The sequence below is a fragment of the Trachypithecus francoisi genome, unplaced genomic scaffold, assembly GCF_009764315.1.
Source record: "Trachypithecus francoisi isolate TF-2019V2 unplaced genomic scaffold, Tfra_2.0 Lachesis_group14, whole genome shotgun sequence".
NCBI classification, from domain to species: Eukaryota; Metazoa; Chordata; class Mammalia; order Primates; family Cercopithecidae; genus Trachypithecus; species Trachypithecus francoisi.
In genome coordinates this window covers 48542543-48556550 of record NW_022681459.1, presented here as the reverse complement: position 1 = coordinate 48556550, position 14008 = coordinate 48542543, and the positions used below count along the sequence as shown (strand labels likewise).

Below are 14008 nucleotides of genomic sequence, written 5' to 3'. Positions count from 1 at the left end.
GGTCTGGCTCCACAGGGCGGGTGCCTGCTTTTAGACTCAAAGCATGCTGCGGCCAGTACCCAGGCACCACCTGCCCTTGTAAGGGCTCAGTGTGGCCTGAGGACACAGACAGGCAAGCTCATGCACGGGTTAGTATCACAGAGGGCAGTGCCATCACCACAGAGAGAGTACCTGGGAACAACCTACTTTGAGGGCTCAAATGCAGATAGGTCTTCTGCCTTGGGCTTGAGGCTAAACCAGCAAAATAAAATGAAGAAAAACAAAAACATACCCTGTGATATCAACAATGCCATAAGTGCCATCTGCAAAATGCTTGGATAGGCCTGAAATCGTGACGAGTGATCTTGTTTGTTTTAATGGCTTGGAACGGGGTCTCTCCAGCTTTCACACTGCAGGTTTCTGTGGCTGAAGGACCTGCTCATTGCAGCCGCAGTGGAAATGGTGAGACTGTTCCGGGGACCCAGATGACAAGACTGGGGTGAGGTGGGGTGTCTAAGGCAGTTCATTTAAGGGCTGACTGGCTCAGTCATTGTTTTACCTCTTTCCTTAATGGCTGAGGCCTCCCTTGAACTTCTCTTTACTATTTAATAATTTTGTTTTGGAAGGGAAGCCTGGTAAATTACAGAAGCCAGAGAAAAGAAGAATGTGGAATGTGGAAATGCCTTTCCTTCTAGGTTGCACTATTAAAAGGAATTCTCTACCCAGTGCCAGTTCTGACTGGAGTCAAGAGGTAGAAATCAGGGCTGCCTGCTGTACCCAGTAACGATGGCAGGTAGAAACAGATCCCCTGCAGTTTTCAGATACAGCTTAACCACTAAAAACAGAGACAGTGTGTAAAACTGGAAGCCCATTTAAAGACTGAGGTAAGAGTAAAAAATTAACTGCATCAGTATCACCTAAACTCAATGGACAGTTTTATCTTTTTTTTTTTTTTTTTTTTTTTTTTGAGAGGGAGTCTCACTCTGTCGCCCAGGCTGGGGTGCAGTGGCCGGATCTCAGCTCACTGCAACCTCCGCCTCCCGGGTTCACGCCATTCTCCTGCCTCAGCCTCCCGAGTAGCTGGGACTACAGGCGCCCGCCACCTCGCCCGGCTAGTTTTTTTTTTGTATTTTTAGTAGAGACGGGGTTTCACCGTGTTAGCCAGGATGGTCTCAATCTCCTGACCTCGTGATCCGCCCGCCTCGGCCTCCCAAAGTGCTGGGATTACAGGCTTGAGCCACCGCGCCCGGCCTGACAGTTTTATCTTAATAACACCTATTTTATAGGTGTTAACCTGATCCTGGGCTATCAGTTAAGAGCAGAGCATTATTTGGCAAGAGAGGACCCTTCTGCTTGGCCCAAATGAAAGAGGTATACTCTTGGGCTGATTATTAGTATGAAATTTAGCTTCTGAAACTCAACAATGCTGAAAGCTCAAAATACCAATAGAGAAAGATATGAAACCATTTGCAACATAATAAAGTCTTCTCTTTCAAAACAAAGAGGTTCTCTCCTAGACACTTCCTTTTAAGTATGAAAAAAGTTAAAAATTCAGTTTGGTTTTATAGTCCTTGCCACTTAAAGACACAACAAGACTAGAGGGAAAGTCCATTCTCAATAGCCTCCATTTCATTCCGCTTTCTCATAAAGTAAGGCAGCTCCCTGGGCATAACACCCCTTGGCTTAAAACAGCGTTATGCTTTACTGCTAAATGATGAATCAAAACCCACTGTGTAACAGGGGTTCATTACGTAAGAGCTTTTAACACAAGCTCAACTGCCATCCAGCCAATGGGTTCACAGTCACTGGCAGATTACATTCCCTTTCTGGTATAAGTTTAAAAATTTCCTCAACTAAGTACATACAAAAGATGCTAACAGTCTAGTGACTTGGCTACTGAGAAAACCAGATGCCAACCTCATATTTCATTAATGATGGTCCTGATCAGCAAAATACAAGAAAAGAGACCCTGGGTACCTTTTTAATGGTATTGTGCTTGCTGCTGCCACCCCTGTCGGAGTTCTCATTGTGCAGAATATCCAGAGCCGTCTCCCTCTCTTTCAGTTTCAAGGCCTCGATTTCTGTCTTGAGTTCATTGAGCTGCTCCTGCAGATGCTTGCTCTTTTCCATGTATTCCACTCTGCCGGCAAGAGGGTATCATGCATCAGGGCTTGGGCGACAGTGAGACACGGCTCAGGTGCTCTGTGGCCCACAAGCTGCTTGGCACAGGATCTAGGGTTTGAGGCCTGGGGTTCACATCTTTACTTGGCCACTCACAGGCCGTGGAGCTTGGGCTGGTCACTTAAGTGCTATGAATGTTTCCTCATCATTAAAATTGGGATAATGATCACAGGGCCGTGGTCAGTATTAAATTAAAAAAAAAGTGGAGGCCAGGCACGGTGGCTCCACCTGTAATCCCAGTACTTTGGGTGGCTGAGGCAGGAGGATTGCTTGAGTCCAGGAGTTGGAGACCAGCTTGGGAAACATAGCGAGATCCTGCCTCTATTAAAAAAAAGAAAAAAAAAAAGAAGAAGAAGAAAAAGAAAAAGAAAAGGAAAGAAAAAGAAAGAGTAGAAAAGTCCTTGGTAAATTCTCATAGGGGGCTCTACAAATACCAGCTGTCACAGACAGCTTTTCGTTCTGCACCAAAAAAAAAAAAAAAATACATGAAACAAGCTTCCTAGGAACCCAGAACAATCTCCTTGTCTCAACCCTTCTTGGAGCAGTAATTCAAGTAAACTCTTTTTTTTTGATAGGATCTTGCTATGCTCCCCAGGCTGGCTTTGAACCCCTGGCCTCAAAGTGCTGAGATTACAGGCATAAGCCACAGCGCCCAGCTTCACGTGCTCTCTTTTGATAGGCCACATCCACAGTCCCACTTGTTCTGAGACTTCATCTAAAGATGACAGAAGCTCACTCAGAAGCTCACCCAACGCAAGGAAGAAAAGATCCCTACCCTCACCTGAGAACAGACACACTGAGTGACAGCATCTATGATGGTGAAAGTCTGGAAACCACCCACAAAGCGTCCAACTACAAGGCATGGCCAGAAAAACCATGCAATACAAATACCAAAAACATTCCATAGGGATTGCTATGGTTAGTATAGAGACTCTGCCAATATGTGCAAGGGTAAGAAGTGCTATGGTCTGAATGCTCGTGTCTTCAAAATTCATATGTCGAAACCTAATTGCCAGCTGGGCGTAGTGGCTCATGCCTGCAATCCCAGCACTTTGGGAGGCCAAGGTGGGCGGACCATGAGGTCAGAAGTTTGAGACCAGCCTGACCAACATGGTGAAACCCTATCTCTACTAAAAATACAAAAGTTAGCTGGGTGTGGTAGCATGCGCTGGTAATCCCAGCTACTCAGGAGGCTGAGACAGGACAATCGCTTGAACCCAGGAGGCAGAGGTTACAGTGAGCTGAGATCGCACCACTGCACTCCAGCTTGGGCAACAGAGCGAGACTCCGTCTCAAAAAAAAAAACAACAAAAAAACAGCGTCAGGAGATGGGGCCTTTGGGAAGTCATGAGGGTGGAGCCTCATGAATGGGATTAGTGCCCTTATAAAAGAAACTCCAGAGAGACCCTTCATCCCTTCCACTGGGTGGGCACACAGCGACAAGGGCTGACTATGAACCAGGAAGAATGCCCTCACCAGACTCCACCTCTGCCCGCGCCTTGATCTTGGCCTTTCCAGCCTCCCAAACTATAAGAAATCAATTTTTCTCTTTCTTTTTTTTTTTTTTTTGAGACAGGGTGTCTCTCTGTTGCCTGGGCTGGAGTGCAGTGGTATGATCTGGGCTCACTGCAACCTCTGCATTCCAGGCTCAAGTAATCCTACTGCCTCAGCCTCCCGAGTAGCTGGGACCACAGGCATGCGCCACCACACCCAGCTAATTTTTGTATTTTTAGTAGAAATGGGGTTTCGCCATGTTGCCCAGGCTGGTCTTGAACTCCTGGCTCAAGCGATCTGCCCGCCTTGGACTCCCAAAGTGCTGGAATTATAGGCATGAGCCACTGTGCCTGGCCAAGAAACAAATTTCTGTTGTTTATAAGCTACCTAGCCTCTGGTATTTTGTTACAGTAGCCAAAACAAACTAAGATAGTAACAAAATACAAACTATAAAATAGCAAAATAGCTTCACCCTGATCCCCGATCCCAACCACATATGTCTGGGTAATAGTGGAAGGAACATGGACAGCAGATATGACAGCTAGAGGCTCTGGTTCACTGGCTACTTAGCTATACCCTCAGTGTGAAAGCCCAAAGAAAAACAGCCTGGATTGTGGTTGCCCATACAGGACTCCATGGAGACACTTTCCCCAAAGGGTTTTCCGGAGGATACTACCCTTGGTAAAAGCACATGGGTTGCAGAGTCAGATGGGTGTGGGGTTTCAACCCAGGGACTCCTCTGCATCAGCTGTGTGATGCTGTGGGAGCTCACTAAACTCTCTAAATCTGAATTCTCTCTTATAAAATGGGAACATGAAAACCTACCTTTGATGTCAGTTTGATGTTTGTTAGTTAGTAGGAATTAACTGAGACAAAAGCCAAAAACCCTGACACACAGGCACTCAATGCATGGTAGCTGCTGTGGTTGTCCTCTGGCAAGCAGTGGCAGTTAACCAACTTACCACTAGCTCTGGGAACTAGGGGCCCTCACTTAGACTTCCTCTGCAGTGGGAATCCTTTCCTTTCCATCTCTGATCCACTTCTACCCACGATAAAGGGAAGACGGAGGATAGCTCAGCAAAAGCTGCCATGATCAGGCCATGCTGGGGCCCTGCCCAGCGCCATCCACTGCAGCAAAGTGGCCCCACCAGCTGTCAGCTTTCCTTAGCCTCGAGCCTGAGTCTCTTCTCTAATCTTTCTTTGTTCTAGACATGGGAACCACCACAGATCCCAGTCACTGGAAAACTCAACTAGGAGGCGACTACAGTCCAGTAGCATAACAGCAGTTGAACTGACTCAGAGATGCTAACAACCCAGTCCTACACTTTAGGTGAGGTTTAGAGCCATCATAAACTCCAGGTCACTAGTCAAGTGTTATTTTTATCCTGGATAAAAATTTTTATTTTTATTCATTCAGAATGAATGCTGATCTGTTGTCCCTTAATTTCCAAAAAGGAAATTCTTCCTCCAGCGGGTAAGAGCAGAGCAAACCTTTGTAGGAGCTAATGACAGGCTGTTTCAGCAACCCCTCACCTCTGCCCCAGCTTCCCAAGGCCCCAATCACTCACTCTGGTTCATGGCTGCCCAAAGCAGGGCACAGGGGGCTACATACTTTTCTTTCTCTATCTCCATGGAAAGTCGCTTCATGTCAGTATCCTTGAAGTCGAAAGACAGGCTGTCACCAATGAGGTTGAAGCTTGGTATGTCAGGAGGCAACGGTGCTGGAATTGGGTTCATGGGCTATTAATGAGAAATTTCGGATTAGGAGCTTGGGTCATACAAGAACAGAGGGGCACTACTGTGTTGACAACCGATCCTCCAGCAGCCACAGCGGCGATAGGCACAACTCGAGTCCTACCTCCCAATGCCACTATGAGCCCCTCCACTTCAGTCCCTCCACATTTGCTACTGCCAGGTGAACAATACCAAAGACTACAAATCCAGGAAAATCATCCCTCACCCCTCAAATCTCTAACCGTTCTTCACGCTCAGCTGAATCAAACACAAACTCCCACTCGCTTTTTCATTTAGGAAACTCCTGGGCCCTGTGAGAGGGGCTGGAGATGCAGAAAACAAGACAGCATCCTTGGCTTTGAGCAGCTGAAAGTTTTGTTCAGGAAATAGATGTGTTCACAGATCATCACTGTTAAAAAAGGTAAACACTGTAGCCAGGGAGCGAACAGAGGCTAGAAGAGATGCTGCTTTTGCTGGGATCCAAGACAGTGCCACGAGAAGGTTTGCCAGGTGGGAGGTATGGCAATGGGTGGGGCACTGCCCAGCAAGGGTGCCAGGAGTCTGCCATACAGTGTGGAGAGGTGGGGCGGGAGATGGGCACCACCACAAAGGGCTCCACCTTCCCACCAAGGGGATTGGGATTGGACAATGGAACCGGAGTAGGTCTTGAAGCAGGGGTGGTGTAGTTTTTTGTTTGTTTGTTTTTTGTTTCTGACTTTCATCCCAGAACAAAGGGTCATCTAAAGAGGGCCCCAATCTAGCTCCCTGGCTTCTCCTACTATGTGCCCTACTAAGTCATAGACAATATTGTTTATTATCCCCTGGACTACTGCCTTCCCATCTCTGTACCCGTGCCTATCCCATTTCTCCTCCCTATGCTCCATCGCTCTTTCAAGGCCCTTCTCAAACAACATGATTTCTCACCAAAGCCCTTTTTTTTTTTTTTTTTTGAGACGGAGTCTCGCTCTGTCGCCCGGGCTGGAGTGCAGTGGCCGGATCTCAGCTCACTGCAAGCTCCGCCTTCCGGGTTCACGCCATTCTCCTGCCTCAGCCTCCCGAGTAGCTGGGACTACAGACGCCCGCCACCTCGCCCGGCTAGTTTTTTGTATTTTTTTAGTAGAGACGGGGTTTCACAGTGTTCGCCAGGATGGTCTCGATCTCCTGACCTCGTGATCCGCCCGTCTCGGCCTCCCAAAGTGCTGGGATTACAGGCTTGAGCCACCGCGCCCGGCCGGCTTTTTGTATTTTTTAGTAGAGACGGGGTTTCACCATGTTAGCCAGGATGGTCTCGATCTCCTGACCTCGTGATCCGCCCGTCTCGGCCTCCCAAAGTGCTGGGATTACAGGCTTGAGCCACCGCGCCCGGCCAACACCAAAGCCTTTTTAGACCCTCCCAGCCAGCTAGCAACCCTTTTCTTTACTGTCCCTTAATGCTGTGTTTACAGTTCTCTAATGGTTCTTCTGCAATTCCACCCTGTAAAAGATTTCTTTTTGGCTGTATCTTCTTTCTACTATTTGCAAGTTTCCTGCAAACAATATGCCTCTTTTTCATCCTTGGATCCCGTACTGAGTCTAGGACACTGTCTGGGAAAGAGCAGAGGCTTGGAACATTCATTTGAGACATTCTCAAGGCCTGAGGCAGACTGTCTGCAAGGGTGCTGACAGACGGTTCCTGGGGTGCCAGGGATGTCCTGTTTTCTGATCTGGGTGCTGGGTACATAGGTATGTTCAGTTTGTGAAAATTCTTCAAGCTGTACAGTTGTAATCTGGGCACTTCTCTACATGTATGTTATACTTCATAAAAATTCCCAGCAAAAACCAGTACTAGTTGCTGCACCATTAGTGAGAGCATGAACTGGTACAACTTCTTTGAAGAGTATCAAAATTGAAAATTTGACCCCACGGTTCTATTATTAGAATTTATTCTACCAATATATCCACGTGTGTGTGTCAAGATTTGTGTTCAGGGATATTCAGTGCCATTTTGTTCGAAATTGCAAAAGAAAACAGACTAAATACTCATCCGTGAGGGACTGGTTAAATGAATTACAATTCATCCACACACAAAGCATGATTAAAAAGCTGATATGGATGATCTCCTCTAGGATTGACTGCTAAGAGGAGAGAGCAGTTATAGCAGTGTATAAGCTTTGCTCCAGTGTATATTTTAAAAACAACACATAGAGGCTGGGCACAGTGGTTCATGCCTATAATCCCAGCACTTTGGGAAGCTGAGGCAGGCAGATCGCTTAAGCTCTGGAGTTTGAGACCAGCTGGGGCAACATGGCAAAACCCTGTGCCTACCAAAAAATAAAAATAAAATTAGCTGGGCATGGTGGCGCATGCCTTTGGTCCCAGCTACTCAGGAGACTGGGGCAGGAGGATCGCTTGAGCCTACCAGGCGGAGGTTGCAGTGAGCCGAGATTCTGCCACTGCATTCCAGCCTGGGTGACAGAGTAAATAAAACTCTCTCTCTCTCAAAAAAAAAAAATAATAATAATAATAATAAACAAAATAAAAAATAAAAACAAAACATACATCTCAGGTGTTCAGCCCAGCTGAGTGCTCAGACGACTCCAGTCCCAGCTACCATCTGACTGTGACCACCAGAGAGATCCCCAGCAAGGATCTCGGTCTGGCCCAGTCAACCCAACAAGCCACCAGGGGTATAATAAAGGGTTGTTTCGGCCACACAGTTGGCTTGGGTGGGTTGTTACACAGTAACAGAGAACCAGGATATACGGCAACAGCAAACTGCTTACGTTTTCCCCACCTCAAACCCTGGGCAGCTTGTGGCTCTGATGCCCTGTGTGCATCTGGGTCATGTATGTGCCTGTACCATGTGCTTGAATGTAAGTATGGGTACGTGTGTGTGTCCGTGCTGTGTGTGTGCATGTGCCATATGCATGAACATATGTATGGGTACATGTGTGTGTCTGTGCTGTGTGTATGGATGTGCCATGTAGATGACTGTGCTGTGTGTGAGTCTGGGCCATGTGTGTGCATCTGTGCCCTCACCCTAAATACCCCATGTTCTCTTCTCTACCTGGCTACTTCCTGCTCCCCCTCCAAGCATCAGTGTAGACACCATATTGAGCCTCTCCTGCCCCTCCAGGCTGGGCTGTGTCCTCCTCCTCTAGGCACCTGTGCACCCTGAGAACACCTGTCAGGACAGAGACTTTCAACTGCGTGGCACTATGTGGACACTGAACAAATACGCAAAAAAAATAAAAAATAAAATGCCAAACTGAATGCACAGAAGAAAGGAGCGAAAGAGGTTTCTATTCATTTTGTGACCCCATTTAATGGAAGTCTGCCTCTGTGTCCCCAAACTGAGAGTGGCTGCTCGTTCTTGCATGGCAGTAATTCACTCTGAGGTATACAGCCAATCCCTTCCCAGAACTATAATTATGATATATGGTATATACTGATAGTTGAAGATTACATTCAGCTCAGCATTAAGAGGCAAGAGAGCAAATTCGCTTGAGGATAATTTGGGACTATATTACTTAGAACAAGAAAAACATTCCAGAACTGGAAAAGGCCCTGTTGCCTGTTATCCAGGCAACCAAAGAGACAACTAACTAGTCCAAAGCCAAATGGCAGACCAGGATGTTCTATCCGGTCCCTAACTGCAGGCTCTCTGCATCTCTCATCCTGCCATGCGTTTGCTTGAATGGTCACCCTGAAGGCACCACCAGATGAAATGAAGGGCCGGGAAGAAAGAGAATATCACCCAGCAGGACTAAGGCAGCCCCAGCTGGTGGCCCCCCAGGCTCACCGGGTACGTGGGCTTGGTGGCAATCTCTAGGAGCTTCTGCTTGGCTCTTCGCTCTGCCTCGCGTGCTTCCTGCAGGTCCTGCTTCAGCTGATCTGCCTCTTTGGCCCTGCAAGGAAAGGATGAGATGTCAGCTTCACAGAAGAGGGCAGGTGGTGGGAAAAGACCCCACACCACCCCTGCAGAGGAGGGACCTGGGCTAACCCTGAGGATGGCACCTGAAGAGGTGAAAAAGGACAGTGAGACAGGGACATTTACATGAAATCAGAACTTCCAAAGCAAGGACAACATTCTTGAGAATTTTCGTTTGAGTTGGTAAATCTAAACTGGAAGAGCAGGAAAACTGAGAGAAACCAGACCTTCTACAGCCAGGAGACAGAGGAGCTGGAGGAGGCACCAGCAGCTTTCTCTGCTTTGTTTTTGAGTGAGAGTGAGCTGGGCAAAAGAAGAGCCCAGAGGATCAAAGTTCTTATATTGGATCACAAAGGGCAGAATATAGAAGAACTGCGTCTTCACAGCCCCCAGATAAAACACTAGTGGGCCTTGTGCCCACTTTCTCCAGCAGTAAGATGAGCCCCGTCACTGAGGGCACCCGCACCCTGGTGCAGATCCTCACCCTGAGGCTCAGGGTGGACACGGCATGTGAGGCCTGGCCCGACCTGCATCACGCACAGCGAGTGTGACCCGCATCCAGCAAGGGACCTGAAGCAGGGCAGGCAAAAGGGAACCATATTCCCAGAACGACATGCAAAGAGTGGTGAGGAAAACTGTAGTGACTGCACCTTGGTAGCTAAAAGTCAAATTCAAGTGCTCTAAATTAACAGAGCCAAAAGCTGTGGGGAATGTGTCAGTGTTTATCTGAAGGTTGCAGGCCTATAATAGTCTTTCAAAAGTACAGACAGCAGTTCCATCCTTCAACCTGGCCATAAGGGGGACATCCCAGTCACAGAGACCATCCTAGGCCCCCTTCCCCATGTGCCAAGGAAGGCTGGGGAATGCAGGCATAGTTTCCCTTTAAAGGTGAGCAGCTGCTGTTTCCTATAGACCCACCGAATGAAAGCAGAAAAGAACCACGTTTTTTTTTTTTTTTTTTAATGCACAAAGAGCCTCCTCACATCTTTTTAGCTGAAAGCAGTCTGTGGATATGCTCAGGGGTTTTCCTGCACACACGACCATCAGAGAGACAGGGGCTTATCAAAGAGACACAACAGAGGGGCCCACCTGGCAGGAGAACTGAGTTCCTGTGCCCAACTAGTAGCGCCAACCCCACAACAGATGAAGCACCAGTCACCATCAGCCAAGGAGGAGCCTCCCCGCCGCCCAGAAGATGGGGAAGCAGCTTGAGGACAGCTGCTGTAGAGCTCAGCCTCAGGGAAGGCTGGTCTGCGGCCCTTCGCCAGCCTCCTCGCCAGTCTGGTGCCCAGTGCCCCCTCACCTCCTCTCTGACTCCTCAGCCATCTTCAGTGCCAGCACCTCGGCTTCCAGCACCTTCTGCTCCATCAGGCGCTTCTCCTCCTCCGTGCGAATGGCTGTGGCCTTGATGCGTTGCATTTCCTGTTCAGCCTCTGCGGCCTTCTGGGCCAGAAGTTTTGCCTCCTCCTCAGTGATCTGGGCCTTTTCAGCCAACAAGTCGGCTGTCTCCTCAGACCGCATCTGGAGGGCATGGTGCTCTTAGCTGAAGCCGGATCATGTGTTATTCTCCCGCCCAGATCTGCCTTGAACACTGAGATGTTCAAGAGTCTCAAACCAGAGTCTCGGACTCCTGGGGTCCTGCTGCTGAGTGCCCTCCATGACCCTCTGACAAGAGATGACAAGCCCCATTCCCCAACTTTTCAGAAGGGTCCTTTGGGCTGCACCCATGGGGAGTAACAAGAGCACCTTCTCTGAGTACCCACTTCAGCTCAGGCTTCTGCTTCATGTGGAGAAAAACAACTTAAACTCTGCTCTTTCCCTTTAAATCAGTGGTTCGAACCAGAGGAGCTTTTTGCCCCCTGCAAGAGACATGTGGCAGGCCGGGCATGGTGGCTCACGCCTATAATCCCAGCACATTGGGAGGCCAAGGCGGACGGATCACCTGAGGTCAGGAGTTCAAGACCAGTCTGGCTAACATGGTGAAAACCCATTTCTACTAAAAATACAAAAAATGAGCCGGGTGTGGTAGCGGGCGCCTGTAATCCCAGCTACTCAGGAGGCTGAGGCAGGAGAATCGCTTGAACCCGGGAGGTGGAGGTTGCAGTGAGCCGAGATCATGCCATTGCATTCCAGCTTGGGCAACAAGAGCGAAACTCCATCTCAAAAGAAAAAAAAAGTATGGCTAGGCGCGGTGGCTCACACCTATAATCACAGCACTTTGGAAGGCTGAGGCAGGCAGATCACGAGGTCAGGAGCTCAAAATCAGCCTGACCAACATGGTGAAACCTTGTCTCTACTAAAAATACAAATTAGCTGGGCATGGTGGCACGTGACTGTAATCCCAGCTGCTCGGGAGACTGAGGCAGGAGAATCGCTTGAACCTGGGAGGCGAAGATTGCAGTAAGCCGAGATCGTGCCACTGTGTACTCCAGCCTGTGCAACAGAGCAAGACTCCATCTCTCAAAAAAAAAAAAAAAAGACATACGGCAATGTCTGAAGATGTTTTGGATTGTTACAAATGGAGGGTGAGGTGCTGCTACTGGGATCTAGTGCCTATAGCAAAGGATGGTCAGCCCCAAATGTCAGTAGTACACAGGCTGAGAAGCCCTGCTGTAAAGGCAACCTCGTGGTGAAAGTGGAATTTGGCTGCACATAAGCTCAAACTAAATCTGCTTCTGCCAACACAGGTGGAAAGAAAAGCCATTGATTTTTTTTTTTTTTTTTTGAGACGGAGTCTCGCTCTGTCGCCCAGGCTGGAGCGCAGTGGCCAGATCTCGGCTCACTGCAAGCTCCACCTCCCAGGTTTACGCCATTCTCCTGCCTCAGCCTCCCAAGGAGCTGGGACTACAGATGCCCACCACCTCGCCCGGCTAGTTTTTTTGTATTTTTTAGTAGAGACGGGGTTTCACCTTGTGAGCCAGGATGGTCTTGATCTCCTGACCTTGTGATCCGCCCGTCTCGACCTCCCAAAGTGCTGGGATTACAGGCTTGAGCCACCACGCCCAGCCTAGGCATTGATTTTTTTAAAGCTGAAATTAAGTCTTTCAAAGCAAACGCTGCTAACTCATGGTCTTCAGGAGACCGAGCTCCAGAAAAGCCAAGGAAGCCCCCAGGTAGCCTCCTGGAACCCCGGCCCCTCAGAAATCACCAGTGCTTCGTTGGCCATTGTTGCTTCTTCTTTCATCTGCAGCAGCCTCCTCTCCAACTCATCCCTCGTGCGTTCAGCCTCCTCCCTCATCTGCTTCTCTCGAGCGAGGCGCTGCCGCTCCATCTGCGGGGGGTGAAGAAAAAGTCACTGAATCACAGGGCTCGAGACCTAGGGTGCCCAAAGATGCCCCATCTCCAGAGTCTCCCCTTTTGGGACCTTTTTCCTTCCCTTTCCTTTAGGTAACCAGGGTCATTCTTATTGCTCCCCACCCCATTCTTCTAAACTAGTTGCAGAGTTGAAAGCTGAGCCACTTGAAAAAAATTGTAGTAGTGAATGAACAAACGAACAACCAACAAAAAACCAAACCAAGTCTCGACCTGGATAGAAAGAAGCATTCTTTTTTTTTTTTTTTGAGAGAGTCTTCCTCTGTCGCCCAGGTTGGAGTGCAGTGGCATGACCTCGGCTCACTGCAACCTCTGCCTCCCAGGTTCAATCAATTCTCCTGCCTCAGCCTCTCGAGTAGCTGGGACTGTAGGTGCCTGCCACCATGCCTGGCTAATTTTTGTATTTTTTAGTAGAGACAGGGTTTCACACCATATTGGCCAGGCTGGTCTTGAACTCCTGACCTTGTGATCCACCTGCCTTGGCCTCCCAAAGTGCTGGATTTACAGGCATGAGCCACCGTGCCTGGCAGAAGGAGGCATTCTTATACATGGTACACTGAAATGGCTACCTTGCCAATGCTGCTTTTTGTTGGGAAACCTCAGGTGGCTCTGCCTCGTGGCTGATAGGACGCAATGCAGGACCTCCTCCCTCAGATAGAGCCCCAGAAATAAGAGCTTCCTCATCTGGGCAGGCAAGTCATCTCACCATTTCTAATCCACATGGACCCCTCTCACATCTCTGATTTCATCAACGATAGCTCCACTGTTGCCTCTGACCCACAGAGAAGATGGAATCATTCTACGTGATGCATCAATAGTTCACACATTTTTTTTTTTTTTTTTTTTATACTTTAAGTTCTAGGGTACATGTGCATAATGTGCAGGTTTGTTACATATGTATACTTGTGCCATGTTGGTGTGCTGCACCCATCAACTCGTCAGCACCCATCAATTTGTCATTTATATCAGGTATAACTCCCAATGCAATCCCTCTCCCCTCCCCCCTCCCCATGATAGGCCCCGATGTGTGATGTTCCCCTTCCCGAGTCCAAGTGATCTCATTGTTCAGTTCCCACCTATGAGTGAGAACATGCGGTGTTTGGTTTTCTGTTCTTGTGATAGTTTGCTAAGAATGATGGTTTCCAGCTGCATCCATGTCCCTACAAAGGATGCAAACTCATCCTTTTTTATGGCTGCATAATATTCTATGGTGTATATGTGCCACATTTTCTTAATCCAGTCTGTCACAGATGGACATTTGGGTTGATTCCAAGTCTTTGCTATTGTGAATAGTGCCGCAATAAACATACGTGTGCATGTGTCTTTATAGCAGCATGATTTATAATCCTTTGGGTATATACCCAGTAGTGGGATGGCTGGGTCATATGGTACATCTAG

General features: G+C 48.3%; 1 protein-coding gene across 8 annotated transcripts in view; it reads right to left on the bottom strand.

Moving 5' to 3' along the window:
• Nucleotides 1-14008, bottom strand: part of NF2 (neurofibromin 2) — a 101859-nt gene that overhangs the window by 15988 nt on the left and 71863 nt on the right. For 4 of the 8 annotated variants that reach the window (XM_033233164.1, XM_033233162.1, XM_033233163.1 and 1 more), the window contains 5 exons: nucleotides 12447-12569; nucleotides 10602-10819; nucleotides 9170-9275; nucleotides 5267-5394; nucleotides 1957-2119 (listed from right to left, as the gene is read on the bottom strand). In XM_033233164.1, the coding sequence (XP_033089055.1) occupies nucleotides 1957-2119; nucleotides 5267-5394; nucleotides 9170-9275; nucleotides 10602-10819; nucleotides 12447-12569 (738 nt within the window). Of the gene's footprint in view, nucleotides 1-171; nucleotides 232-1956; nucleotides 2120-5266; nucleotides 5395-9169; nucleotides 9276-10601; nucleotides 10820-12446; nucleotides 12570-14008 lie in introns of all 8 variants that reach the window. The other 4 variants (XM_033233165.1, XM_033233160.1, XM_033233166.1 and 1 more) reach the window with 2 other exon arrangements.